General features: G+C 42.3%; 2 protein-coding genes across 2 annotated transcripts in view; one reads left to right on the top strand and one right to left on the bottom strand.

Moving 5' to 3' along the window:
* Positions 1 to 277: 277 nt before the first annotated feature.
* On the bottom strand, positions 278 to 1,354 carry LOC123725374 (zinc finger protein 239-like; the record flags this gene model as incomplete). The annotated part of the gene is made up of 1 exon (XM_045690499.1): positions 278 to 1,354. A coding segment is annotated over one exon (921 nt), but the record flags the coding sequence as incomplete, so codon positions are not given.
* A 5,215-nt stretch (positions 1,355 to 6,569) lies between these two features.
* Positions 6,570 to 27,362, top strand: part of LOC106594387 (zinc finger protein OZF-like) — a 29,225-nt gene continuing 8,432 nt past the window's right edge. Inside the window, exons 1-2 of the mRNA XM_045692038.1 lie at positions 6,570 to 6,673; positions 16,519 to 16,625. Of these exons, the coding sequence (XP_045547994.1) occupies positions 6,570 to 6,673; positions 16,519 to 16,625 (211 nt within the window). The remainder of the gene's footprint in view (positions 6,674 to 16,518; positions 16,626 to 27,362) is intronic.

Consider the following 27,362-nt stretch of genomic DNA (forward strand, 5'->3'; position numbering starts at 1 on the left):
TCCATCTGTGTGTGTTCTCTGGTGTACAGTCAGATAGCAAGATGTACTAAAACTCTTCCCACATTGACCACAGCTATAAGTTTTCTCTCCTGTGTGTGTTCTCTGGTGCACTGTCAGATGGCAAGATTGACCAAAACTCTTCCCACATTGACCACAGCTATAAGGTTTCTCTCCTGTGTGTCTTCGTTGGTGCACTGTCAGATGGCCAGATTGACCAAAACTCTTCCCACAATGACCACAGCAAAAAGATTTCTCTCCTGTGTGTCTTCTTTGGTGCACTGTCAGATGGCCAGATTGACCAAAATACAATTAGATGGCTAGATGTACCAAAACTCTTCCCACATTGATAACAGCTGTAAGATTTCTCTCCTGTGTGTATTCTCTGGTGCACTATCAGGCTGTCTGGTTGAGTAAAACTCTTCCCACATTGACTTCAGCTATAAGATTTCTCTCCTGTGTGTATTCTCTGGTGCACTATCAAGGAGTTTGACGCAGTAAATTTCTTCCCACATTCATCACAGCCATTAGCTTTCTCTCCTGTGTGTGTTCTCTGGTGTACAATTAGATGGCTAGATGTAGTAAAACTCTTCCCACATTGATAACAGCTATAAGATTTCTCTCCTGTGTGTGTTCTCTGGTGTACAATTAGATGGCTAGATGTAGTACAACTCTTCCCACATTGATAACAGCTGGAAGATTTCTCTCCTGTGTGTATTCTCTGACGCACTATCAGGCTGTCTGGTTGAGTAAAACTCTTCCCACATTGACTACAGCTATAAGATTTCTCTCCTGTGTGTATTCTCTGGTGCACTATCAGGCTGTCTGGTTGAGTAAAACTCTTTCCACATTGATCACAGACATAAGATGTCTCTCCTGTGTGTGTTCTCTGGTGTGATTTCAGGCTGCATGACTCAGTAAAACTCTTCCCACATTGATCACAGCCAAAAGGTTTCTCTCCTGTGTGAATTCTCAAGTGTACTTTCAGTGCATCTGCTCTTGAGTAACTCTTCCCACAATCAAAACAGTGGTGAGCTTTCTCTCCTGTGAGTACTCGCTGGTGTATTTTAAGTTCTGATGTAGATTTGCAGTAAGATTTCTTCCCTGTGAGCCTCTGCTGGTGTTTCTTGAGGAGTTCTGATCTGGAGAGACTCTTCTCTGCCTCGTCAGCATCATGATGTTGTTGAGGCTCCCCAGAGGATCCACGATAGTCACGTCTCTCTCCTGTGTGAATGACAAAGTCAGACAGATGATTAAAGGTCCACAACAGCAGAAATCCACTGTTTATTTGAGGTAAAAGGTGATTCCCAGAGCATACCCATGAAGTTCTACAACAATTGACATCTGTTAAATATGACAATTAAGACAGTCAAGTTAGCAACAATAGTCATATTCCATCTTGTTTTCACATTAGTGGGAAGTAGAAATAAGTTATTAAAGTTGTTGAAATCCTAAGCAGGGTGCCAGACGACTATTGGTCTCCAATACAGGCCCCTTTCTATGTTTAATAAAATTGCGGCACGAGGTCAAAGCACACAATTTGATTGCAGAAACTCCTCCCTGCTAATGAGGAAACCACTAGTTATGGATGTAGTATATCTGGTAATGAGGAAACCACTAGTTATGGATGTAGTATATTTGCTAATGAGGAAACCACTAGTTATGGATGTAGTATATCTGGTAATGAGGAAACCACTAGTTATGGATGTAGTATATCTGGTAATGAGGAAACCACTAGTTATGGATGTAGTATATCTGGTAATGAAGAAACCACTTGTTATGGATGTAGTATATCTGGTAATGAGAAAACCACTAGTTATGGATGTAGTATATCTGGTAATGAGGAAACCACTAGTTATGGATTTAGTATATCTGGTAATGGGGAAACCACTAGTTATGGATGCAGTATATCGGGTAATGAGGAAACCACTAGTTATGGATGTATTATATCTGGTAATGAGGAAACCGCTAGTTATGGATGTAGTATATCTGGTAATGAGGAAACCACTAGTTATGGATGTAGTATATCTGCTAATGAGGAAACCACTAGTTATGGATGTAGTATATCTGCCTGGAGTAAAAAATGGTGAGCGAAGATTTGAATTTTTTACAATGTATTCTGAATATTACAGCGCAAGATCAGGAGTGCTACTCAAGGAAACTCACATTAAGCTCTGTGTCTATTCACTATTTCACCACCGTGGGGGAAAACTCAGGGGAGTTCTCATAGGTTGACAGCAAAAATAGCCTCCATTTACAGGTTGCTTATGAGTGCATTTCACCTTACTTTTGGATTATAATTGTAAGGCTCGTTTGAATCTCCTGCTTAATTTCTGTGTGTTATTGTCGCAAATCAACTGCTTTATACTTAAAAAAACACTTTAACCAGTAAAATGTTATTTGGCTAGCTTTGCCATCAGCCTGACAATGAGGGTTTGTACACCAAGTGTTTAACAAACAATAACATAGTAGAGGTCGACCGATTATGATTTTTCAACGCCGATACCGATTATTGGAGGACCTGCAAAAGCCGATACCGATTAAATCTGCCGATTTTAACTATATATATTTGTAATAATGACAATTACAACAATACTGAATGAACACATTTATTTTAACTTAATATAATACATCAATAAAATCAACTTAGTCTCAAATAAATAATGAAACATGTTCCATTTGGTTTAAATAATACAAAAACACAGTGTTGGAGAAGGAAGTAAAAGTGCAATATGTGCCATGTACAAAAGCTAACGTTTAAGTTCCTTGCTCAGAACATGAGAACATATGAAAGCTGGTGGTTCCTTTTAATATGAGTCTTCAATATTCCCAGTTAAGAAGTTTTAGGTTGTAGTTATTATAGGAATTATATTACTATTTCTGTCTATACCATTTGTATTTTATATACCTTTGACTATTGGATGTTCTTATAGGTATTATAGTATTCCCAGCCTAATCTTGGGAGTTGACAGGCTTGAAATCATAAACAGAGCTGCGCTTCAAGCATTGCAAAGAGCTGCTGGCAAACGCAGGAAAGTGCTGTTTGAATGAATGTTTGAATGAATGCTTACAAGCCTGCTGCTGCCTACCACCACTCAGTCACAGCTCAGTCAGACTGCTCTATCAAATATAAAATCATAGACTTAATTATAATATAATAAACACAGAAATACGAGCCTTAGGTCATATTCAATTTAATATCGCTCTTCACTGACCCAGGAACAGGCGAGGCCAAACAGGTGTTGTACCTCGTTTCCCTCCTTCAGGGAACAGTAATTAAAGTCATAAAGTTACACTCCCTTTCAGTCGGTCAACTTCGGTACAACATTCTATGGGGAAATACAATCATTCTCCATGCCGACCCAAACGGACACTAAATGAAACGGCCCCTGGCAGACCACCCAGACCTGACCCCGCAAGTGGCGTCAGTTGTGTCAATTTATTTACTGTCTTTTGTTTGAAACACTCCTGTCAATGTTGAGTAAGGACACACACCTGATTACGCACATAGAAGTAGGATTAGTCTAATAGCCTACAGCTGTGTCTGTCCCAAACTCACTGGTGCAGGAAACTCTGTGGGCCCTGAATATTTTATACAATGTTGCAAGCTTGCCTTCTTCAGTTTCAGGCGACCCAGTTGATAGTAGATACAATGTTTCAAAATCATTGTAGACAGGCCATGTGCAGCCAATATGATTTAAAAGGTATTTATTTTTATCAGGATATTTTCTAACTGCAGTCTGCAATGTTTTTATTTGTTGGCTTTATGTCGGCTATTTTTACATAGTTGGCAATGGCAATACTCTATTAGATTTGTATAATTTTCATTTAGATTTAGATAGAATGTAGATTAATCACAGACAATGATTTTGAGATACTATTAGGAATTAAAATGAAACTGTTCCACGAAAATGAAAATATGACAATCATAACTGGCACCAGATCAGTAGAAATGGTCAGATAAATTGGCACCAAATGGAAAAGGTTGCTGACTGCTGGTGTAGTCTATTACCAGAAACTATCGCAGCATAAGGACTGCTGGTGTAGCCTATTACCAGAAACTATAGGAGCATAACGACTGCTGGTGTAGTCTATTACCAGAAACTATAGGAGCATAACGACTGCTGGTGTAGTCTATTACCAGAAACTATAGGAGCATAACGACTGCTGGTGTAGCCTATTACCAGAAACTATAGGAGCATAACATCAGAATTTACGAAGGCCAGCAGCAGCGGGAGGAGTAGACCAAGGAAGAGTTTTTTTCTGATGGTTAGGCTATATTGTTTCAGAGGGGTGTCATCAATAGCCCATAATGACAAAGGGAAAACAGGTTAAAAAAAAACAGAAATACCTTATTTACATAAGTATTCAGACCATTTGCTATGAGACTCGAAATTGCTTTCAGGTGCATCTTGTTTCCATTAATCATCCTTGAGATGTATCTACAACTTGTTTGGAGTCCACCTGTGGTAAATTCAATTGATTGGATATGATTTGGAAAGGCACACACCTGTCTATATAACATCCCACAGTTGACAGTGCATGTCAAAGCAAAAACCAAGCCATGAGGTCGAAGGAACTGTCCGTAGAGCTCCAAGACAAGATTGTGTCGAGGCAAAGATCTGGGGACGGGTACCAAAAAAGATTCTGCAGCATTGAAGGTCCCTAAGAACACAGTGGCCTCCATCATTCTTAAATGGAATACTCTTCCTAAAGCTGGTCACCCGGCAAAACTTAGCGTTTGGGGGAGAAGGGCCTTGGCCAGGGAGGTGACCAAAAACCAGAGCTCCAGAGTTACTCTGTGGAGATGGGTGAACCTTCCAGAAGGACAACCATCTCTGCAGCACTCCACCAATCAGACCTTTATGGCAGAGTGGCCAGATGGAAACCACTCCTCAGTAAAAGGCACATGACAGCCTGCTTGGAGTTTGACAAAAGGCACCTTAAGGACTCTAAGACCATGAGAACAAGATTCTCTGGCTTGATGAAACCAAGATTTAACTCTTTGGCCTGAATGCCAAGAGTCACGTCTGGAGGAAACCTGGCACCATCCCTACGGTGAAGCATGGTGGTGGCAGCATCATGCTGTGGGGATGTTTTTCAGCAGCAGGGACTGGGAGACTAGTCAGGATCCAGGGAAATATTAACGGAGCAAAGTGCAGAGAGATCCTTGATGAAAGACCTGCTCCAGAGTGCTCAGGACCTCAGACTGGGGCAAAGGTTCACCGTCCAACAGGACAACGACCTTAAGCACACAACGAAGACAACACAGGAGTGGAGTCTCTGAATGTCCTTGAGTGACATAGCCAGAGCCCGGACTTGGGACCGATCTAACATCTCTGGAGAGACCTGAAAATAGCTGTGCAGTGATGTTCCCCATCCAACCTGACAGAGCTAGAAGGATCTGCAGAGAAGGATGGGAGGAACTCCCCAAATGCAGGCGTGCCAAATAAATTTGCTAAATGAAAGGGGGGAAAAAGATTTTAATCAATTTAAGAATAAGGCTTTAACGTAACAAAATGTGTAAAAAGTCAAGGGGTCTGAATACTTTCCGAATGCACTGTATACAGCAACACCTCCCCCATAAGCATTCCTGTCTTTTCTGTAGATGTTATATCCCTGTATTGCTACTGCTGTATCAAAGGAATTATCTCAGTGAGTTTCAGAGATGAACAGTACAGTGCATTCCAAATTCAATAGGCAGGCAAGTAAACAAAAACGTTTTAAAATAAAAACTATTCCAGAAAATGTCAACGCGTATATAACGCCCGTCCAAGAGACTGTCATCCAATCGCGTTCACATTGTCATGCTGTGACACCCAGTTCCTAAGCTAATTCTCACCAAATCCCTTTTTAAAGTCAGGGTATGAATCGAGAAACATGCCTATTTTCCTCGAAAGTACGTACTGTTACGATTGCAAAGCTATACGATATTACAGAGAACAAGTTAATTATCTCACATCTCTGAAAATATTTGTAATGTTGTGCTTCTAGTTCACATAGTGTAATTCATGCCAATGTTATTTTCTTTAAGCTGTTAATACGAATCGAAAGGAGTTTCCAATATCCTCATTTCTTAAAGTATTTCTGGTTATAGCTAGTGATAGTGACACACAAGCTAGGTCTATTTTAAACATTGCCATCCCATGGCAGCATTTACCAGCCACCAAGATTTACAACCACATAAAAAAATATTTAAAACCCAATTCTATTTTTGCCCAAAGTTAAGATATAAATTATTCAAACTGAACATAATTCATGCTGGTTATTATTTTAGGCTATTTTAGTTTTGGAGTCAAAGATAGTTTCGGAATAGTTTTCATTTTTCAAACAGGTTTGTTATTTTATTTCAGTTTACTAAATAGTTTTCCCCTAATTACTTTTTCTATAATGAGCATGGAGGTTTCCCCTATCAACCAGTCATAGGTACTGGTGACAAAGCGCCTCGTAACCTAGCTGGGAATGGGACAGACGGAACCCTTCTGTGGTAACAGACAGGGGAGATTTGTAATCAAATCTAATTCCCAGGAATGGGGTTCATATGAACCACAGAGACTGTGTGGGATAATAACATGGCCGTGTCCAACCCTGCTTGTTCCCTCGACTCCGCTACCAACCACCAATCTCCAACAGGGACCTTAACCTGTATCACAAGACACCTCATAGTGAGCTACAGGTAGGAATCAGCAATGAATCCCAATAATGAGACACCTCTGGGGAGGGGTGTCAGCAACATTTAACAAAAAATATATACAGTGTTTTATGACAAACCGTTTTTTTTACAAATCCGTCAAGACACCAACTTAGACTTTACTGTGAAATGCTTTACTTACAAGCCCTTAACCTACAGTGCAGTTCAAGAAGAAGAAATCATTTACCAAGTAGGCTAAAATAAAAAGTTATAATAAAAAGTAACTGTAACGACTGCCATGAGAGTGGACCAAAACGCAGCGGAGTTAGTGTTCATCATATTTAATTCAAACGGAACACTATACAATTACAAAACAAGAAACTGACAGCCAAACAGTCCTGTCAGGTGAAACACAATGACAGAAAGAATTACCCACAAAACCCAACAGAAAAACATGCACTTATGTGTGACTCCCAATCAACAACAACGATCAACAACAACGAACTTCAGCTGTGCCTGATTGGGAGCCACACACGGCCCAAAACAAAGAAATACAAAAAACATAGAAAAGAACATAGAACGCCTACCCAATGTAACACCCTGGCCTAACCAAAATAAAGAACAAAAACCCCTCTCTATGGCCAGGGCGTTACAGTAACACAATGAGAATAACAATAATGAGGCTATATACAGGGGGCACCGGTACCGAGTCAGTGTGCAGGGCAACAGGCTAGTTGAGGTAATCTGTACATGAAGGTGGGGGCGTAGTGACTATGCATAGGTAACAAACAACCAGCGAGTAGCAGCAGTGCACAAAAGGGAGGGGGGTGGGGTCAATGTAAATTTTCCGGTGGTGATTTTATGAATTGTTCAGCAGTCTTATGGCTTGGGGGTAGAAGCTGTTGAGGAGGCTTTTGGTCCTAGACTTGGCGCTCCGGTACCACTTGCCGTGCGATAGCAGAGAAAACAGTCTATGACTAGGGTGACTGGAGTCTCTGACAATTTTGTGGGCTTTCCTCTGAAACCCCCTATTATATAGGTCCTGGATGGCAGGAAGCTTGGCCACAGTGATGTACTGGGCCGTTCACACTAAATCAAATCAAATTTATTTATATAGCCCTTCGTACATCAGCTGATATCTCAAAGTGCTGTACAGAAACCCAGCCTAAAACTCCAAACAGCAAGCAATGCATGTGAAAGAAGCATGGTGGCTAGGAAAAACTCCCTAGGAAAAACATCCTAGAAAGGCCAAAAACCTAGGAAGAAACCTAGAGAGGAACCAGGCTATGAGGGGTGGCCAGTCCTCTTCTGGCTGTGCCGGGTGGATATTATAACAGAACATGGTCAAGATGTTAAAATGTTCATAAATGACCAGCATGGTCAAATAATAATAATCATAGTAGTTGTCGAGGGTGCAACAAGCACGTCCGGTGAACAGGTCAGGGTTCCATAGCCGCAGGCAGAACAGTTGAAACTGGAGCAGCAGCACGGCCAGGTGGACTGGGGACAGCAAGGATTCATCATGCCAGGTAGTCCTGAGGCATGGTCCTAGGGCTCAGGTCCTCCGAGAGAAAGAAAGAATTAGAGAGAGCATATTTAAATTCACACAGGACACTGGATAAGACAAGAGAAATACTCCAGATGTAACAGACTGACCCTAGCCCCCCGACACATAAACTACTGCAGCATAAATACTGGAGGCTGAGACAGGAGGGATCAGAAGACACTGTGGCCCCATCCGATGATACCCCCGGACAGGGCAAAACAGGCAGGATATAACCCCACCCACTTTGCCAATGCACAGCCCCCACACCACTAGAGGGATGTCTCCAACCACCAACTTACCGTCCTAAGACAAGGCCGAGTATAGCCCACTACCCTCTGAAGCGCCTTACAGTCAGGTGCCAAGCAGTTGCCATACCAGGCTGTGATGCAACCGGTCAGGATGCTCTCGATGGTGCAGCTGTATTACCTTTTGAGGATCTGGGGACCCATTCCAAACCTTTTCAGTCTCCTGAGGGGGAAAAGGTTTTGTTGTGCCCTCTTCATGACTGTCTTGGTATATACCCATGTGGGTGATTAAAAGATGAACTGAGGACCACACTCCAGTCCAGTTGATGGTGGTAATGCACCTTAAAGTTGGTTGCCAACCGCCATATAAAGTCCAAAGAAGAAAAAGAATCCTGAAGGAAGGAGAAATGAGGAGAAACTCATTTGGTTACTGTTTGGGGCGTCGCGACCGGTTACCTATTTTGATGTGACATGAAAACATTGTATGAAATTATTTAGATGTGATATGAAAGTACAGCAATTTATGTTTCTAGAAATGTATCGCAATTGAGAATCAATTCACATTCAGATGGAATATTTGACTATTTTAGCTGCCAGAGCCAGTGTACCTCTGAAAATAACATACAGTCCTTGGACCTTGAGGAGTAACGGGGGCAGCAATCAGCAGTAGAAACAATAACAAAGCGTACTCCCTGCCCGTTTCGGTAAAAAGCTGAGGGATGGGGCTGGAGAAATGCAACCATCCATGATATCAACATTCTAGTTTTAACCATGTTTTGAGGATATACAGTGTTTGTTTATATTTACTGACAAACATTGGAGTAAAAAAAGCTTATATTTTGGGTTCTGATGGGGTACGACAGTTGAACTAAGCTCATGAGGCATTTCTAAGTGATTTCTTCAAGAAACAGATGGGTACATATCATTAATGTATAAGTCCCTAAATGGATGTAACAACTGCTGATTGCCCCTTTAAGAGAACATATTGGGCTAATCTAATAGGAGATATTGAGGACTACAGTATTTCAGGCATTGTCATTGGATGCATTTGATCAATTGTTAACGTTTTGTTGATGGTCCACTCTTGATGTTCAACACGTTACAGTGTAGCTTCAGCCATTCCTACAGAACAACATTAAAGTGTAGAACCCCTTTACTGCATATTGGTTCAACGACTGCAGAGACGGTACTTAATGGTGTTAAACAGATCTCCAACCTCCTCTTCTTCCTCCAATGTGACAGTCATCTCCCCCTCCTCCTCTTTCACTCCATAAACTGAATCCTCCTCTTTCTCTTCCTCCTCTTCTTTTACTGTAACATCCTCTTCCTCTTTCACTCTGAACGCGTCTTCCTCTTACATTTACATTTAAGTCATTTAGCAGACGCTCTTATCCAGAGCGACTTACAAATTGGTTCCCTCGACTCCGCTACCAACCACCAACCTTCTTTCACTGTAACAGCCTCACCCTCTACTTGTTTTTGTATTGTAACATCCTCCTCTTCCTTCTCCTCTTTCACGACAACGTTCAGCCACAGTCCCTCTTTCTCCGTCCAGCAGACCTCCTCTTCTTTAACAGGAGGGGAGTAGCTTAGTGAACTCATGGTCGGGGATGTTAGCTAGCTAGCATTAGCGACTAGCCTAGTTCTAAGCTAACTTAGCAAACCAGCTAGCTGACAAACAACGTAAATATATAATTAAATGGGCCAACAAGGACATACGACAGAAGTGTGTTTAATACACAGCGACTAATATACACCAAAACAGTGTAAAGAGCGTGAATGTTGTAGCTATGTTTGCTAGAAAGCTACCGAGGTGTCTGACTAGCTGTTGTTGTTGAAGGAGCGTCCCGTCCACTAGATTATACGTCACACTGGCAGCATCGCCTGAACCTAAAAGACGCACATCGCCATCTGCTGACTGGAGGGGGCAACGCAGTTGAGGAACCAAACGTTTATTTTTCATTTATTTCATAAATGTTTAATATTATATTAAGTCGTTCAAAGAGAAGCATGTGTTGATTGATTCGTTTTTAATGAGTGAGAATTTAAAACAAACTTTACACCCACTACATATTTGCATTGAACCATACTTCTGACATGGATCATTTTGATCCCAGAGGCATATTTTTTATCATAGACAAAATGTGGTTTATTCAATTCTTCCAATTTTTCATGACTTTGTCAATCAACTTGTTCTTAATAAATCTAAATCACGGTTTAGTGTTTCTGTATCAATATGGACTTTTAACAAATTCAAATCCTTTGGAGTCATTTTGACTCCAGCCAAAATCACCTTTGATAAATAAATAGGAAGTTTATTCCAAATCAAAATCACATTTTATTGATTTATTTATATACCTCCCATGTACTCTCCTAAGATTGGACTTTTCTATACCAGGTATCACATGACTGTGTTCCTTCCAAGGCAGCAGCTACTCTTCCTGGGGTTTATTATGGATCCCCATTAGTTCCTGCCAATGCACCAGCTACTCTTCCTGAGGTTTATTATGGATCCCCATTAGTTCCTGCCAAGGCAGCAGCTACTCTTCCTGGGGTTTATTATGGATCCCCATTAGTTCCTGCCAAGGCATCAGCTACTCTTCCTGGGGTTTATTATGGATCTCCATTAGTTCCTGCCAAGGCAGCAGCTACTCTTCCTGGGGTTTATTATGGATCCCCATTAGTTCCTGCCAAGTTAGGTCAGGGAGTGTGCCAGCCTGCCTGAACCGCCCCTTTCGAGCAAAAGGTATAAATGATGGGTTATGAATTAACAGGTATAAATGATGGGTTATGAACTAACAGGTATAAATGATGGGTTATGAATTAACAGGTATAAATGATGGGTTATGAATTAAAGGGTATAAATGATGGGTTATGAACTAACAGATATAAATGATGGGTTATGAATTAACAGGTATAAATGATGGGTTATGAATTAACAGGTATAAATGATGGGTTATGAACTAACAGGTATAAATGATGGGTTATGAATTAACAGGTATAAATGATGGGTTATGAATTAACACATCCCCTGCGAGCCCAGGCATTTCAATACCTTCAGGATTTCTTACGGTCCATGTGCAATGTATATGGTTATCTCTGTCTCTCTCTCTTTATTTCACTTGGTGATGTTTCATTATAGAGAACATGACATGACAATACATGACATCTACAGTGGTGATGTTTCATAGAGAACATGACAATACATGACTTCTACAGTGGTGATGTTTCATTATAGAGAACATGACAATACATGACATCTACAGTGGTGATGATTCATTATAGAGAACATAACATGACAATACATGACATCTACAGTGGTGATGTTTCGTTATAGAGAACATGACATGACAATACATGACATCTACAGTGGTGATGTGTCATTATAGAGAACATAACATGACAATACATGACATCTACAGTGGTGATGTTTCATTATAGAGAACATGACAATACATGACTTCTACAGTGGTGATGTTTCATTGTAGAGAACATAACATGACAATACATGACATCTACAGTGGTGATGTTTCATTATAGAGAACATAACATGACAATACATGACATCTACAGTGGTGATGTTTCATTGTTGAGAACATGACAATACATGACATCTACAGTGGTGATGTTTCATTATAGAGAACATAACAATACATGACATCTACAGTGGTGATGTTTCATTATAGAGAACATAACAATACATGACTTCTACAGTGGTGATGTTTCATTGTAGAGAACATAACATGACAATACATGACATCTACAGTGGTGATGTTTCATTATAGAGAACATAACATGATACATGACATCTACAGTGGTGATGTTTCATTATAGAGAACATGACATGACAATACATGACTTCTACAGTGGTGATGTTTCATTGTAGAGAACATAACATGACAATACATGACATCTACAGTGGTGATGTTTCATTATAGAGAACATGACAATACATGACTTCTACAGTGGTGATGTTTCATTATAGAGAACATAACATCAATACATGACATCTACAGTGGTGATGTTTCATTATAGAGAACATAACATGACAATACATGACATCTACAGTGGTGATGTTTCATTATAGAGAACATAACACATACATGACTTCTACAGTGGTGATGTTTCATTGTTGAGAACATCATGACAATACATGACATCTACAGTGGTGATGTTTCATAAGAGAACATGACAATACATGACTTCTACAGTGGTGATGTTTCATTATAGAGAACATAACAGACAATACATGACATCAACAGTGGTGATGTTTCATTGTAGAGAACATTGACAATACATGACATCTACAGTGGTGATGTTTCATTATAGAGAACATGACAATACATGACTTCTACAGTGGTGATGTTTCATTATAGAGAACATAACATGACAATACATGACATCTACAGTGGTGATGTTTCATTATAGAGAACATAACAATACATGACATCTACAGTGGTGATGTTTCATTGTAGAGAACATAACATGACAATACAAGACATCTACAGTGGTGATGTTTCATTATAGAGAACATAACATGACAATACATGACATCTACAGTGGTGATGTTTCATTGTAGAGAACATAACATACAATACATGACTTCTACAGTGGTGATGTTTCATTATAGAGAACATAACACAATACATGACATCTACAGTGGTGATGTTTCATTATAGAGAACATAACATCATACATGACTTCTACAGTGGTGATGTTTCATTATAGAGAACATAACATGACAATACATGACATCTACAGTGGTGATGTTTCATTATAGAGAACATAACAATACATGACTTCTACAGTGGTGATGTTTCATTATAGAGAACATAACAATACATGACTTCTACAGTGGTGATGTTTCATTATAGAGAACATAACAATACATGACAGCTACAGTGGTGATGTTTCATTATAGAGAACATAACAATACATGACTTCTACAGTGGTGATGTTTCATTATAGAGAACATAACATGACAATACATGACATCTACAGTGGTGATGATTCATTATAGAGAACATAACATGACAATACATGACATCTACAGTGGTGATGTTTCGTTGTAGAGAACATGACATGACAATACATAACATCTACAGTGGTGATGTGTCATTGTAGAGAACATAACATGACAATAGATGATATCTAAGTAGCTTAATATGACTAACAGTCTAAAGCACACAAGGACACAAATGTTATTCTGGTTAAACAGTGAGAGACTAGTTGATTAAGGAGTGGGATTTTTTTTACAATTAGGAAATAATATTTCATGTTTTACTCGTACCTCAGCCAGCATTGTGAATGGTTAGGAAATAATATGTAATGTTTTACTCGTACCTCAGCCGGCATTGTGAATGGTTAGGAAATAATATGTCATGTTTTACTAGTACCTCAGCCAGCATTGTGAATGGTTAGGAAATAATATGTCATGTTTTACTCGTACCTCAGCCAGCATTGTGAATGGTGTCTGAGGCGGTGACATACTAGACCATGGCAGTAAATCTAATACTTAGGTGTTTTTAGTCATGTATGAAAGGTTTGTGGTGGTTCTGTGGTTATAAGTTACTGACCTTGGAATACATTTCTGGCCATGCTGGCAGGGTCTGAATCAAACCCAATGTCCACCTGGTACACTGGCAGGGTCTGAATCAAACCCAATGTCCACCTGGTACACTGGCAGGGTCTGAATCAAACCCAATGTCCACCTGGTACACTGACAGGGTCTGAATCAAACCCAATGTCCACCTGGTACACTGGCACGGTCTGAATCAACCCAATGTCCACCTGGTACACTGGCAGGGTCTGAATCAAACCCAATGTCCACCTGGTACACTGGCAGGGTCTGAATCAAACCCAATGTCCACCTGGTACACTGACAGGGTCTGAATCAAACCCAATGTCCACCTGGTACACTGGCAGGGTCTGAATCAAACCCAATGTCCACCTGGTACACTGGCAGGGTCTGAATCAAACCCAATGTCCACCTGGTACACTGACAGGGTCTGAATCAAACCCAATGTCCACCTGGTACACTGACAGGGTCTGAATCAAACCCAATGTCCACCTGGTACACTGACAGGGTCTGAATCAAACCCAATGTCCACCTGGTACACTGGCAGGGTCTGAATCAAACCCAATGTACACCTGGTACACTGGCAGGGTCTGAATCAAACCCAATGTACACCTGGTACACTGGCAGGGTCTGAATCAACCCAATGTCCACCTGGTACACTGACAGGGTCTGAATCAAACCCAATGTCCACCTGGTACACTGACAGGGTCTGAATCAACCCAATGTCCACCTGGTACACTGACAGGGTCTGAATCAAACCCAATGTCCACCTGGTACACTGGCAGGGTCTGAATCAAACCCAATGTCCACCTGGTACACTGGTAGGGTCTGAATCAAACCCAATGTACACCTGGTACACTGGCAGGGTCTGAATCAAACCCAATGTACACCTGGTACACTGGCAGGGTCTGAATCAACCCAATGTTAAGGGGAGGGAAGATTGGTCAAGAGGATGATTATTATTGTTGTTCTACTGCCTGATTGTTATGCAACAACACTGTTTACAAACGCTTTGTTAAATCAGCACAACAGTTTTCAGCTGTGCTAATATAATTGCAAAAGGGTTTTCTAATGATCAATTAGCCTTTTAAAATGATAAACTTGGATTAGCTAACACAACGTGGCATTGGAACACAGGAGTGATGGTTGCTGATAATGGGCCTCTGTACGCCTATGGAGATATTCCATAAAAAATCTGCCGTTTCCAGCTACAAAAGTCATTACAACATTAACAATGTCTACACTGTATTTCGGATCAATTTGATGTTATTTTAATGGACAAAAAAAGTGTTTTTCTTTCAAAAACAAGAACATTTCTAAGTGACCCCAAACTTTTGAACGTTAATCATTTTAGAATAAGGCTGTAATGTAACAAAATGTGGAAAAAGTGAAGGGGTCTGAATACTTTCCGAATGCACTGTATTGTTACACCATGTAGCAGCAGTATAGACCTAGTCTGTTCATTATATACATCTACATGATGTATTGTTACACCATGTAGGAGCAGTATAGACCTAGTCTGTTCATTATATACATCTACATGATGTATTGTTACACCATGTAGCAGCAGTATAGACCTAGTCTGTTCATTATATACATCTATATGATGTATTGTTACACCATGTAGGAGCAGTATAGACCTTGTCTGTTCATTATATACATCTACATGATGTATTGTTACACCATGTAGGAGCAGTATAGACCTAGTCTGTTCATTATATACATCTATATGATGTATTGTTACACCATGTAGGAGCAGTATAGACTTACAGTAGCTATCTACTTATTTAGATTTAGTTTGACTGAATGAAACTGTCTTAAATGTGCTGTAGTAAACATGTTTTATTCGCACTAATCAACCAACACCTTCAGGTCTTTGTATGTCTCAATATAATAGTATTATTTAATTAAATCCATTTAAAATCATATTTGTCTGAAAATAAAATCTAATCCTCAACTGCGTTTCCCTCCAGTCAGCAGACGGCGATGTGCGTCTTTCAGGCGATGCTGCCAGCGTGACGTCTAATCTATTGGACGGTTCTTCATAAACAGCTCGTCAACCACCTCGGTAGCTTGCTAGCCAACATAGCCGAAAGATTCAAGCTATTTATACGCTGTCGGTCTATATTAGCTACTGTGTTTCAGACACACTTCTGTCGTATCTACTTGTTAACCTATTTAATGTAATGTTACGTTATTTTTTATTAGTCAGCTATAGTAGCTGGCTGGTTAAGTTAGCATTAGCCTAGTCGCTAATGATAGCTAGCTAGCTAACATCCCCGAACATGAGCTCCCTAAACTACTCCCCTCCTGTTAAAGAAGAGGAGGTCTGCTGGACGGAGAAAGAAGCTCTGGGGCTGAACATTGTCGTGAAAGTGGAGAAGGAAGAGGAGGATGTTACAGTAAAACAAGAAGTAGAGGGTGAGGCTGTTACAGTGAAAGAAGAAGAGAAAGACGTTTCAGTTAAACAAGAGGAAGACGCGTTCAGAGTGAAAGAAGAGGAGGAAGGGAAAGAGGAGGCTGTTACTGTGAAAGAGGAGGAGGATGCAGTTTTTGGAGTGAAGAAGGAAGGGGAGATTACTGTCACATTGAAAGATGAAGAGGAGATAGGGGATCTGATTAACACCAGTAAGTACCGCCTTCAATTAGTTTTTAACTTTGGATATTCGGAGTTGGCTCGTCAATAGCTCTTCATCGGAGGGCCCTGGGATGATGACTGATATGTCTAGAATCAGACGACGGAGAGAGCAAGCTACCCCTTGTTTTCTCCGTGCCGTTTCCAAAAAGTGACTTAACATATGTATTTGAGAAGGGTCTATCTGCTGACCGCAGACTGGGGGCCACGGCATGTAGTGATTTTAATGTGATGTTTTACTACACACCGTGCCCCCCAATAGAGCCATGTGAGAGTTGGGTTGGCTACACCAAAGATTATGGATATACTGACAAGATGTCTCTCTGTCCTAACAAGGGGAGTCGTTGTCCACAAAGCTGCACTGTGGGTTGTCTCGCTCCCGCCTATCCTGTCTTTGGATTGGTGGATACATCTTATTATTGTAATCTATTGTTTATATTCTATGAGGGTTGTTGTCGTCAACCACCTGTATTCAATGGAGAGAGATGCTAAGCTACTAGCATGAATATGCATAGCGATCTGGAGATAACTCCTATAGTGTTTTTATCAAAGTTATCGTTGTAACTTATCCACATAACTTAATCATTATGAAACTTCTGTTAGATCAAGTAAACATCATGAAGGAAATAAGCCATTCATTATGTTGTTTACCAAATTCGACACTTTCCACATTGGGTTGATAATTGTTTCCACTTGGATACAACCTACTGTAACCTACTGGCATGACCTAGAGAGTTAGAACCTACTTTAGCCTGCTGGCATGACCTAGAGAGTTACAACCTACTATAACCTACTGGCATGACCTAGAGAGTTACAACCTACTGTAACCTACTGGCATGACCTGGAGTTACAACCTACTGCAGCCTACTGGCATGACCTAGAGAGTTAAAACCTACTGTAGCCTACTGGCATGACCTAGAGAGTTACAACCTACTGTAGCCTACTGGCATGACCTAGAGAGTTACAACCTACTATAACCTACTTGCATGACCTTGGGAGTTACAACCTACTGTGACCTACTGGCATGACCTAGAGAGATACAACCTACTGTAGCCAACTGGCATGACATAGAGAGTTACAACCTACTGGCATGACCTAGAGTTACAACCTACTGTAACCTACTGGCATGACCTAGAGAGTTACAACCTATTGTAGCCTACTGGCATGACCTAGAGAGTTACACCCTACTGTAAACTACTGGCATGACCTAGAGTTACAACCTACTGTAGCCTACTGGCATGACCTAGGGAGATACAACCTACAGTAACCAAATGGCATGACCTAGAGAGGTACAACCTACAGTAACCTACTGGCATGACCTAGAGAGATACATCCTACAGTAACCTACTGGCATGACCTAGAGAGATACAACCTACTGTAACCTACTGGCATGACGTAGAGAGATACAACCTACTGTAGCTTACTGGCATGACCTAGAGAGTTACAACCTACTGGCATGACCTAGAGCGTTACAACCTACTGTAGTCTACTGGCATGACCTAGAGAGTTAGAACCTACTTTAGCCTACTGGCATGACCTAGAGAGATACAACCTACTGTAGCCTACTGGCATGACCTAGAGAGTTACAACCTACTGTAGCCTACTGGCATGACCTAGAGAGTTAGAACCTACTTTAGCCTACTGGCATGACCTAGAGAGATACAACCTACTGTAGCCTACTGGCATGACCTAGAGAGTTACAACCTACTGTAGCCTACTGGCATGACCTAGAGAGTTACAACCTACTTTAACCTACTGGCATGACCTAGAGAGATACAACCTACTGTAGCCTACTGGCATGACCTAGAGAGTTACAACCTACTGTAGCCTACTGGCATGACCTAGAGAGTTACAACCTACTATAACCTACTTGCATGATTTTGGGACTTACAACCTACTGTAACCTACTGGCATGACCTCGAGAGATACAACCTACTGTAGCCAACTGGCATGACCTAGAGAGTTACAACCTACTGTAGCCTACTGGCATGACCTTGGGAGTTACAATCTACTGTAACCTACTGGTATGACCTAGAGAGATGCAACCTACTGTAGCTTACTGGCATGACCTAGAGAGATACAACCTACTGTAGCTTACTGCCATGACCTAGAGAGTTACAACCTACTGGCATGACCTAGAGAGTTACAACCTACTATAACCTACTGGCATGACCTAGAGAGTTACAACCTACTCTAGTCTACTGGCATGACCTAGAGAGTTACAACCTACTGTAGTCTACTGGCATGACCTAGAGAGTTACAACCTACTGTAGCCTACTGGCATGACCTAGAGAGATACAACCTACTGTAACCTACTGGCATGACCTAGAGAGTTACAACCTACTGTAGCCTACTGGCATGACCTAGAGAGTTAGAACCTACTTTAGCCTACTGGCATGACCTAGAGAGATACAACCTACTGTAGCCTACTGGCATGACCTAGAGAGTTACAACCTACTATAACCTACTGGCATGACCTAGAGAGTTACAACCGACTGTAACCTACTGGCATGACCTGGAGAGATACAACCTACTGTAGCCTACTGGCATGACCTAGAGAGATACAACCTACTGTAACCTACCGGCATGACCTAGAGTTACAACCTACTGTAACCTACTGGCATGACCTAGAGAGTTACAACCTACTGTAACCTACTGGCATGACCTAGAGAGTTACAACCTACTGTAGCCTACTGGCATGACCTAGAGTTACAACCTACTGTAGCCTACTGGCATGACCTAGGGAGATACAACCGACAGTAACCAAATGGCATGACCTAGAGAGGTACAACCTACAGTAACCTACTGGCATGACCTAGAGAGTTACATCCTACAGTAACCTACTGGCATGACCTAGAGTTACAACCTACTGTAGCCTACTGGCATGACCTAGAGTTACAACCTACTGTAGCCTACTGGCATGACCTAGGGAGATACAACCTACAGTAACCAAATGGCATGACCTAGAGAGGTACAACCTACAGTAACCTACTGGCATGACCTAGAGAGATACATCCTACAGTAACCTACTGGCATGACCTAGAGAGATACAACCTACTGTAACCTACTGGCATGACCTAGAGAGTTACACCCTACTGTAACCTACTGGCATGACCTAGAGTTACAACCTACTGTAGCCTACTGGCATGACCTAGAGTTACAACCTACTGTAGCCTACTGGCATGACCTAGGGAGATACAACCTACAGTAACCAAATGGCATGACCTAGAGAGGTACAACCTACTGTAACCTACTGGCATGACATAGAGAGATACATCCTACAGTAACCTACTGGCATGACCTAGAGAGATACAACTTACTGTAGTCTACTGACATGACCTAGAGAGATACAACCTACTGTAACCTACTGGCATGACGTAGAGAGATGCAACCTACTGTAACCTACTGGCATGACGTAGAGAGATGCAACCTACTGTAGCTTACTGGCATGACCTAGAGAGATACAACCTACTGTAGCTTACTGGCATGACCTAGAGAGTTACAACCTACTGTAACCTACTGGCATGACCTGGAGTTACAACCTACTGCAGCCTACTGGCATGACCTAGAGAGTTAAAACCTACTGTAGCCTACTGGCATGACCTAGAGAGTTACAACCTACTGTAGCCTACTGGCATGACCTAGAGAGTTACAACCTACTATAACCTACTTGCATGACCTTGGGAGATGTAACCTACTGTAGCTTACTGGCATGACCTAGAGAGATACAACCTACTGTAGCTTACTGGCATGACCTAGAGAGTTACAACCTACTGGCATGACCTAGAGTTACAACCTACTGTAACCTACTGGCATGACCTAGAGAGTTACAACCTACTGTAGCCTACTGGCATGACCTAGAGAGTTACACCCTACTGTAACCTACTGGCATGACCTAGAGTTACAACCTACTGTAGCCTACTGGCATGACCTAGGGAGATACAACCTACAGTAACCAAATGGCATGACCTAGAGAGGTACAACCTACAGTAACCTACTGGCATGACCTAGAGAGATAAATCCTACAGTAACCTACTGGCATGACCTAGAGAGTTACAACCTACTGGCATGACCTAGAGCGTTACAACCTACTGTAGTCTACTGGCATGACCTAGAGAGTTAGAACCTACTTTAGCCTACTGGCATGACCTAGAGAGATACAACCTACTGTAGCCTACTGGCATGACCTAGAGAGTTACAACCTACTGTAGCCTACTGGCATGACCTAGAGAGTTAGAACCTACTTTAGCCTACTGGCATGACCTAGAGAGATACAACCTACTGTAGCCTACTGGCATGACCTAGAGAGTTACAACCTACTGTAGCCTACTGGCATGACCTAGAGAGTTAGAACCTACTTTAGCCTACTGGCATGACCTAGAGAGATACAACCTACTGTAGCCTACTGGCATGACCTAGAGAGTTACAACCTACTGTAGCCTACTGGCATGACCTAGAGAGTTACAACCTACTATAACCTACTGGCATGACTTTGGGAGTTACAACCTACTGTAACCTACTGGCATGACCTCGAGAGATACAACCTACTGTAGCCAACTGGCATGACCTAGAGAGTTACAACCTACTGTAGCCTACTGGCATGACCTTGGGAGTTACAATCTACTGTAACCTACTGGCATGACCTAGAGAGATACAACCTACTGTAGCTTACTGCCATGACCTAGAGAGATACAACCTACTGTAGCCTACTGCCATGACCTAGAGAGTTACAACCTACTGGCATGACCTAGAGAGTTACAACCTACTATAACCTACTGGCATGACCTAGAGAGTTACAACCTACTCTAGTCTACTGGCATGACCTAGAGAGTTACAACCTACTGTAGCCTACTGGCATGACCTAGAGAGTTACAACCTACTGTAGCCTACTGGCATGACCTAGAGAGTTACAACCTACTGTAACCTACTGGCATGACCTAGAGGTTACAACCTACTGTAGCCTACTGGCATGACCTAGAGAGTTACAACCTACTTTAGCCTACTGGCATGACCTAGAGAGATACAACCTACTGTAGCCTACTGGCATGACCTAGAGAGTTACAACCTACTATAACCTACTGGCATGACCTAGAGAGTTACAACCTACTGTAACCTACTGGCATGACCTAGAGAGTTACAACCTACTGTAGCCTACTGGCATGACCTAGAGTTACAACCTACTGTAGCCTACTGGCATGACCTAGGGAGATACAACCTACAGTAACCAACTGGCATGACCTAGAGAGGTACAACCTACTGTAACCTACTGGCATGACCTAGAGAGTTACAACCTACAGTAACCTACTGGCATGACCTAGAGAGTTACAACCTACTGTAGCCTACTGGCATGACCTGAGAGTTACAACCTACTGTAGCCTACTGGCATGACCTAGAGAGATACAACCTACTGTAACCTACTGGCATGACCTAGAGAGTTACAACCTACTGTAACCTACTGGCATGACCTAGAGAGTTACATCCTACTGTAGCCTACTGGCATGACCTAGAGAGATACAACCTACTGTAGCCTACTGGCATGACCTAGAGAGTTACAACCTACTGTAGCCTACTGGCATGACCTAGAGAGTTACAACCTACTGTAGCCTACTGGCATGACCTAGAGAGTTACAACCTACTGTAGCCTACTGGCATGACCTAGAGAGATACAACCTACAGTAACCAACTGGCATGACCTAGAGAGTTACAACCTACTGTAACCTACTGGCATGACCTAGAGAGTTACATCCTACTGTAGCCTACTGGCATGACCTAGAGAGTTACAACCTACTGTAGCCTACTGGCATGACCTAGAGAGTTACAACCTACTGTAACCTACTGGCATGACCTAGAGAGTTACAACCTACTGTAGCCTACTGGCATGACGTAGAGAGATACAACCTACTGTAGCTTACTGGCATGACCTAGAGAGATACAACCTACTGTAGCCTACTGGCATGACCTAGAGAGTTACAACCTACTGTAGCCTACTGGCATGACCTAGAGAGATACAACCTACTGTAATATACTGGCATGACCTAGAGTTACACCCTACTGTAACCTCCTGGCATTACCTAGAGAGTTACAACCTATTGTAGCCTACTGGCATGACCTAGAGAGTTACACCCTACTGTAACCTACTGGCATGACCTAGAGTTACAACCTACTGTAGCCTACTGGCATGACCTAGAGTTACAACCTACTGTAGCCTACTGGCATGACCTAGGGAGATACAACCTACAGTAACCAAATGGCATGACCTAGAGAGGTACAACCTACAGTAACCTACTGGCATGACCTAGAGAGTTACATCCTACAGTAACCTACTGGCATGACCTAGAGTTACAACCTACTGTAGCCTACTGGCATGACCTAGAGTTACAACCTACTGTAGCCTACTGGCATGACCTAGAGAGATACAACCTACTGTAACCTACTGGCATGACCTAGAGAGGTACAACCTACTGTAACCTACTGGCATGACCTAGAGAGATACATCCTACAGTAACCTACTGGCATGACCTAGAGAGATACAACCTACTGTAACCTACTGGCATGACGTAGAGAGATACAACCTACTGTAGCTTACTGGCATGACCTAGAGAGATACAACCTACTGTAGCTTACTGGCATGACCTAGAGAGTTACAACCTACTGGCATGACCTAGAGCGTTACAACCTACTGTAGCCTACTGGCATGACCTAGAGAGTTAGAACCTACTTTAGCCTACTGGCATGACCTAGAGAGATACAACCTACTGTAGCCTACTGGCATGACCTAGAGAGTTACAACCTACTGTAGCCTACTGGCATGACCTAGAGAGTTAGAACCTACTTTAGCCTACTGGCATGACCTAGAGAGATACAACCTACTGTAGCCTACTGGCATGACCTACAGAGTTACAACCTACTATAACCTACTGGCATGACCTAGAGAGTTACAACCGACTGTAGCTTACTGGCATGACCTAGAGTTACAACCTACTATAACCTACTGGCATGACCTAGAGAGATACAACCTACTATAGCCTACTGGCATGACCTAGAGAGTTACAACCTACTGTAGCCTACTGGCATGACCTAGAGAGTTACAACCTACTGTAGCCTACTGGCATGACCTAGAGAGATACAACCTACTGTAATATACTGGCATGACCTAGAGTTACACCCTACTGTAACCTCCTGGCATTACCTAGAGAGTTACAACCTATTGTAGCCTACTGGCATGACCTAGAGAGTTACACCCTACTGTAACCTACTGGCATGACCTAGAGAGTTACAACCTACTGTAGCCTACTGGCATGACCTAGAGAGTTACACCCTACTGTAACCTACTGGCATGACCTAGAGAGTTACACCCTACTGTAACCAAATGGCATGACCTAGAGAGGTACAACCTACAGTAACCTACTGGCATGACCTAGAGAGTTACATCCTACAGTAACCTACTGGCATGACCTAGAGTTACAACCTACTGTAGCCTACTGGCATGACCTAGAGTTACAACCTACTGTAGCCTACTGGCATGACCTAGGGAGATACAACCTACAGTAACCAAATGGCATGACCTAGAGAGGTACAACCTACTGTAACCTACTGGCATGACCTAGAGAGATACATCCTACAGTAACCTAATGGCATGACCTAGAGAGATACAACCTACTGTAACCTACTGGCATGACGTAGAGAGATGCAACCTACTGTAGCTTACTGGCATGACCTAGAGAGATACAACCTACTGTAGCTTACTGGCATGACCTAGAGAGTTACAACCTACTGGCATGACCTAGAGCGTTACAACCTACTGTAGTCTACTGGCATTACCTAGAGAGTTAGAACCTACTTTAGCCTACTGGCATGACCTAGAGAGATACAACCTACTGTAGCCTACTGGCATGACCTAGAGAGTTACAACCTACTGTAGCCTACTGGCATGACCTAGAGAGTTACAACCTACTGTAGCCTACTGGCATGACCTAGAGAGTTACAACCTACTGTAGCCTACTGGCATGACCTACAGAGTTACAACCTACTATAACCTACTGGCATGACCTATAGAGTTACAACCGACTGTAACCTACTAGCATGACCTGGAGTTACAACCTACTGTAGCCTACTGGCATGACCTAGAGAGTTACAACCTACTGTAGCCTACTGGCATGACCTAGAGAGTTACAACCTACTATAACCTACTTGCATGATTTTGGGAGTTACAACCTACTGTAACCTACTGGCATGACCTCGAGAGATACAACCTACTGTAGCCAACTGGCATGACCTAGAGAGTTACAACCTACTGTAGCCTACTGGCATGACCTTGGGAGTTACACCTAGAGAGTTACAACCTACTATAACCTACTTGCATGATTTTGGGAGTTACAACCTACTGTAACCTACTGGCATGACCTCGAGAGATACAACCTACTGTAGCCAACTGGCATGACCTAGAGAGTTACAACCTACTGTAGCCTACTGGCATGACCTTGGGAGTTACAATCTACTGTAACCTACTGGTATGACCTAGAGAGATGCAACCTACTGTAGCTTACTGGCATGACCAAGAGAGATACAACCTACTGTAGCTTACTGCCATGACCTAGAGAGTTACAACCTACTGGCATGACCTAGAGAGTTACAACCTACCATAACCTACTGGCATGACCTAGAGAGTTACAACCTACTGTAGTCTACTGGCATGACCTAGAGAGTTACAACCTACTGTAGCCTACTGGCATGACCTAGAGTTACAACCTACTGTAGCCTACTGGCATGACCTAGAGTTACAACCTACTATAACCTACTTGCATGACCTTGGGAGTTACAACCTACTGTAATATACTGGCATGACCTAGAGTTACAACCTACTGTAACCTACTGGCATGACCTAGAGAGTTACAACCTACTGTAGCCTACTGGCATGACCTAGAGTTACAACCTACTGTAGCCTACTGGCATGACCTAGGGAGATACAACCTACAATAACCAAATGGCATTACCTAGAGAGGTACAACCTACAGTAACCTACTGGCATGACCTAGAGAGATACATCCTACAGTAACCTACTGGCATGACCTAGAGAGATACAACCTACTGTAACCTACTGGCATGACCTAGAGAGTTACACCCTACTGTAACCTACTGGCATGACCTAGAGTTACAACCTACTGTAGCCTACTGGCATGACCTAGAGTTACAACCTACTGTAGCCTACTGGCATGACCTAGGGAGATAAAACCTACAGTAACCTACTGGCATGACATAGAGAGATACATCCTACAGTAACCTACTGGCATGACCTAGAGAGATACAACTTACTGTAGTCTACTGACATGACCTAGAGAGATACAACCTACTGTAACCTACTGGCATGACCTAGAGAGTTACAACCTACTGTAACCTACTGGCATGACATAGAGAGTTACAACCTACTGTAGCCTACTGGCATGACCTAGAGAGATACAACCTACTGTAACCTACTGGCATGACCTAGAGAGGTACAACCTACTGTAGCCTACTGGCATGACCTTGGGAGTTACAATCTACTGTAACCTACTGGCATGACCTAGAGAGATACAACCTACTGTAGCTTACTGGCATGACCTAGAGTTACAACCTACTATAACCTACTGGCATGACCTAGAGAGATACAACCTACTGTAGCCTACTGGCATGACCTAGAGAGTTACAACCTACTGTAGCCTACTGGCATGACCTAGAGAGTTACAACCTACTGTAACCTACTGGCATGACCTAGAGAGATACAATCTACTGTAGCCTACTGGCATGACCTAGAGAGTTACAACCTACTGTAGCCTACTGGCATGACCTAGAGAGTTACAACCTACTGTATGCTACTGGCATGACCTAGAGAGTTACAACCTACTGTAACCTACTGGCATGACCTAGAGAGATACAACCTACCCGAGCCTACTGGCATGACCTAGAGAGTTACAACCTACTGCAGCCTACTGGCATGACCTAGAGAGATACAACCTACTGTAGCCTACTGGCATGACCTAGAGAGGTACAACCTACTGTAGCCTACTGGCATGACCTAGGGAGTTACAACCTATTGTAACCTACTGGCATGACCTAGAGAGTTACAACCTACTGTAGCCTACTGGCATGACCTAGAGAGTTACAACCTACTGTAACCTACTGGCATGACCTAGAGAGTTACAACCTACTGTAGCCTACTGGCATGACCTAGAGAGATACAACCTACTGTAGCCTACTGGCATGACCTAGAGAGATACAACCTACTGTAATATACTGGCATGACCTAGAGTTACACCCTACTGTAACCTCCTGGCATTACCTAGAGAGTTACAACCTACTGTAGCCTACTGGCATGACCTAGAGAGTTACACCCTACTGTAACCTACTGGCATGACCTAGAGTTACAACCTACTGTAGCCTACTGGCATGACCTAGAGTTACAACCTACTGTAGCCTACTGGCATGACCTAGAGAGTTACAACCTACTGTAACCTACTGGCATGACCTAGAGTTACAACCTACTGTAGCCTACTGGCATGACCTAGAGAGTTACAACCTACTGTAACCTACTGGCATGACCTTGAGAGTTACAACCTACTGTAACCTACTGGCATGACCTAGAGAGTTACAACCTACTGTAACCTACTGGCATGACCTAGAGAGTTACAACCTACTGTAGCCTACTGGCATGACCTAGAGAGTTACAACCTACTGTAACCTACTGGCATGACCTA

This window comes from Salmo salar, chromosome ssa12 (genome assembly GCF_905237065.1).
Source record: "Salmo salar chromosome ssa12, Ssal_v3.1, whole genome shotgun sequence".
NCBI lineage: Eukaryota > Metazoa > Chordata > Actinopteri > Salmoniformes > Salmonidae > Salmo > Salmo salar.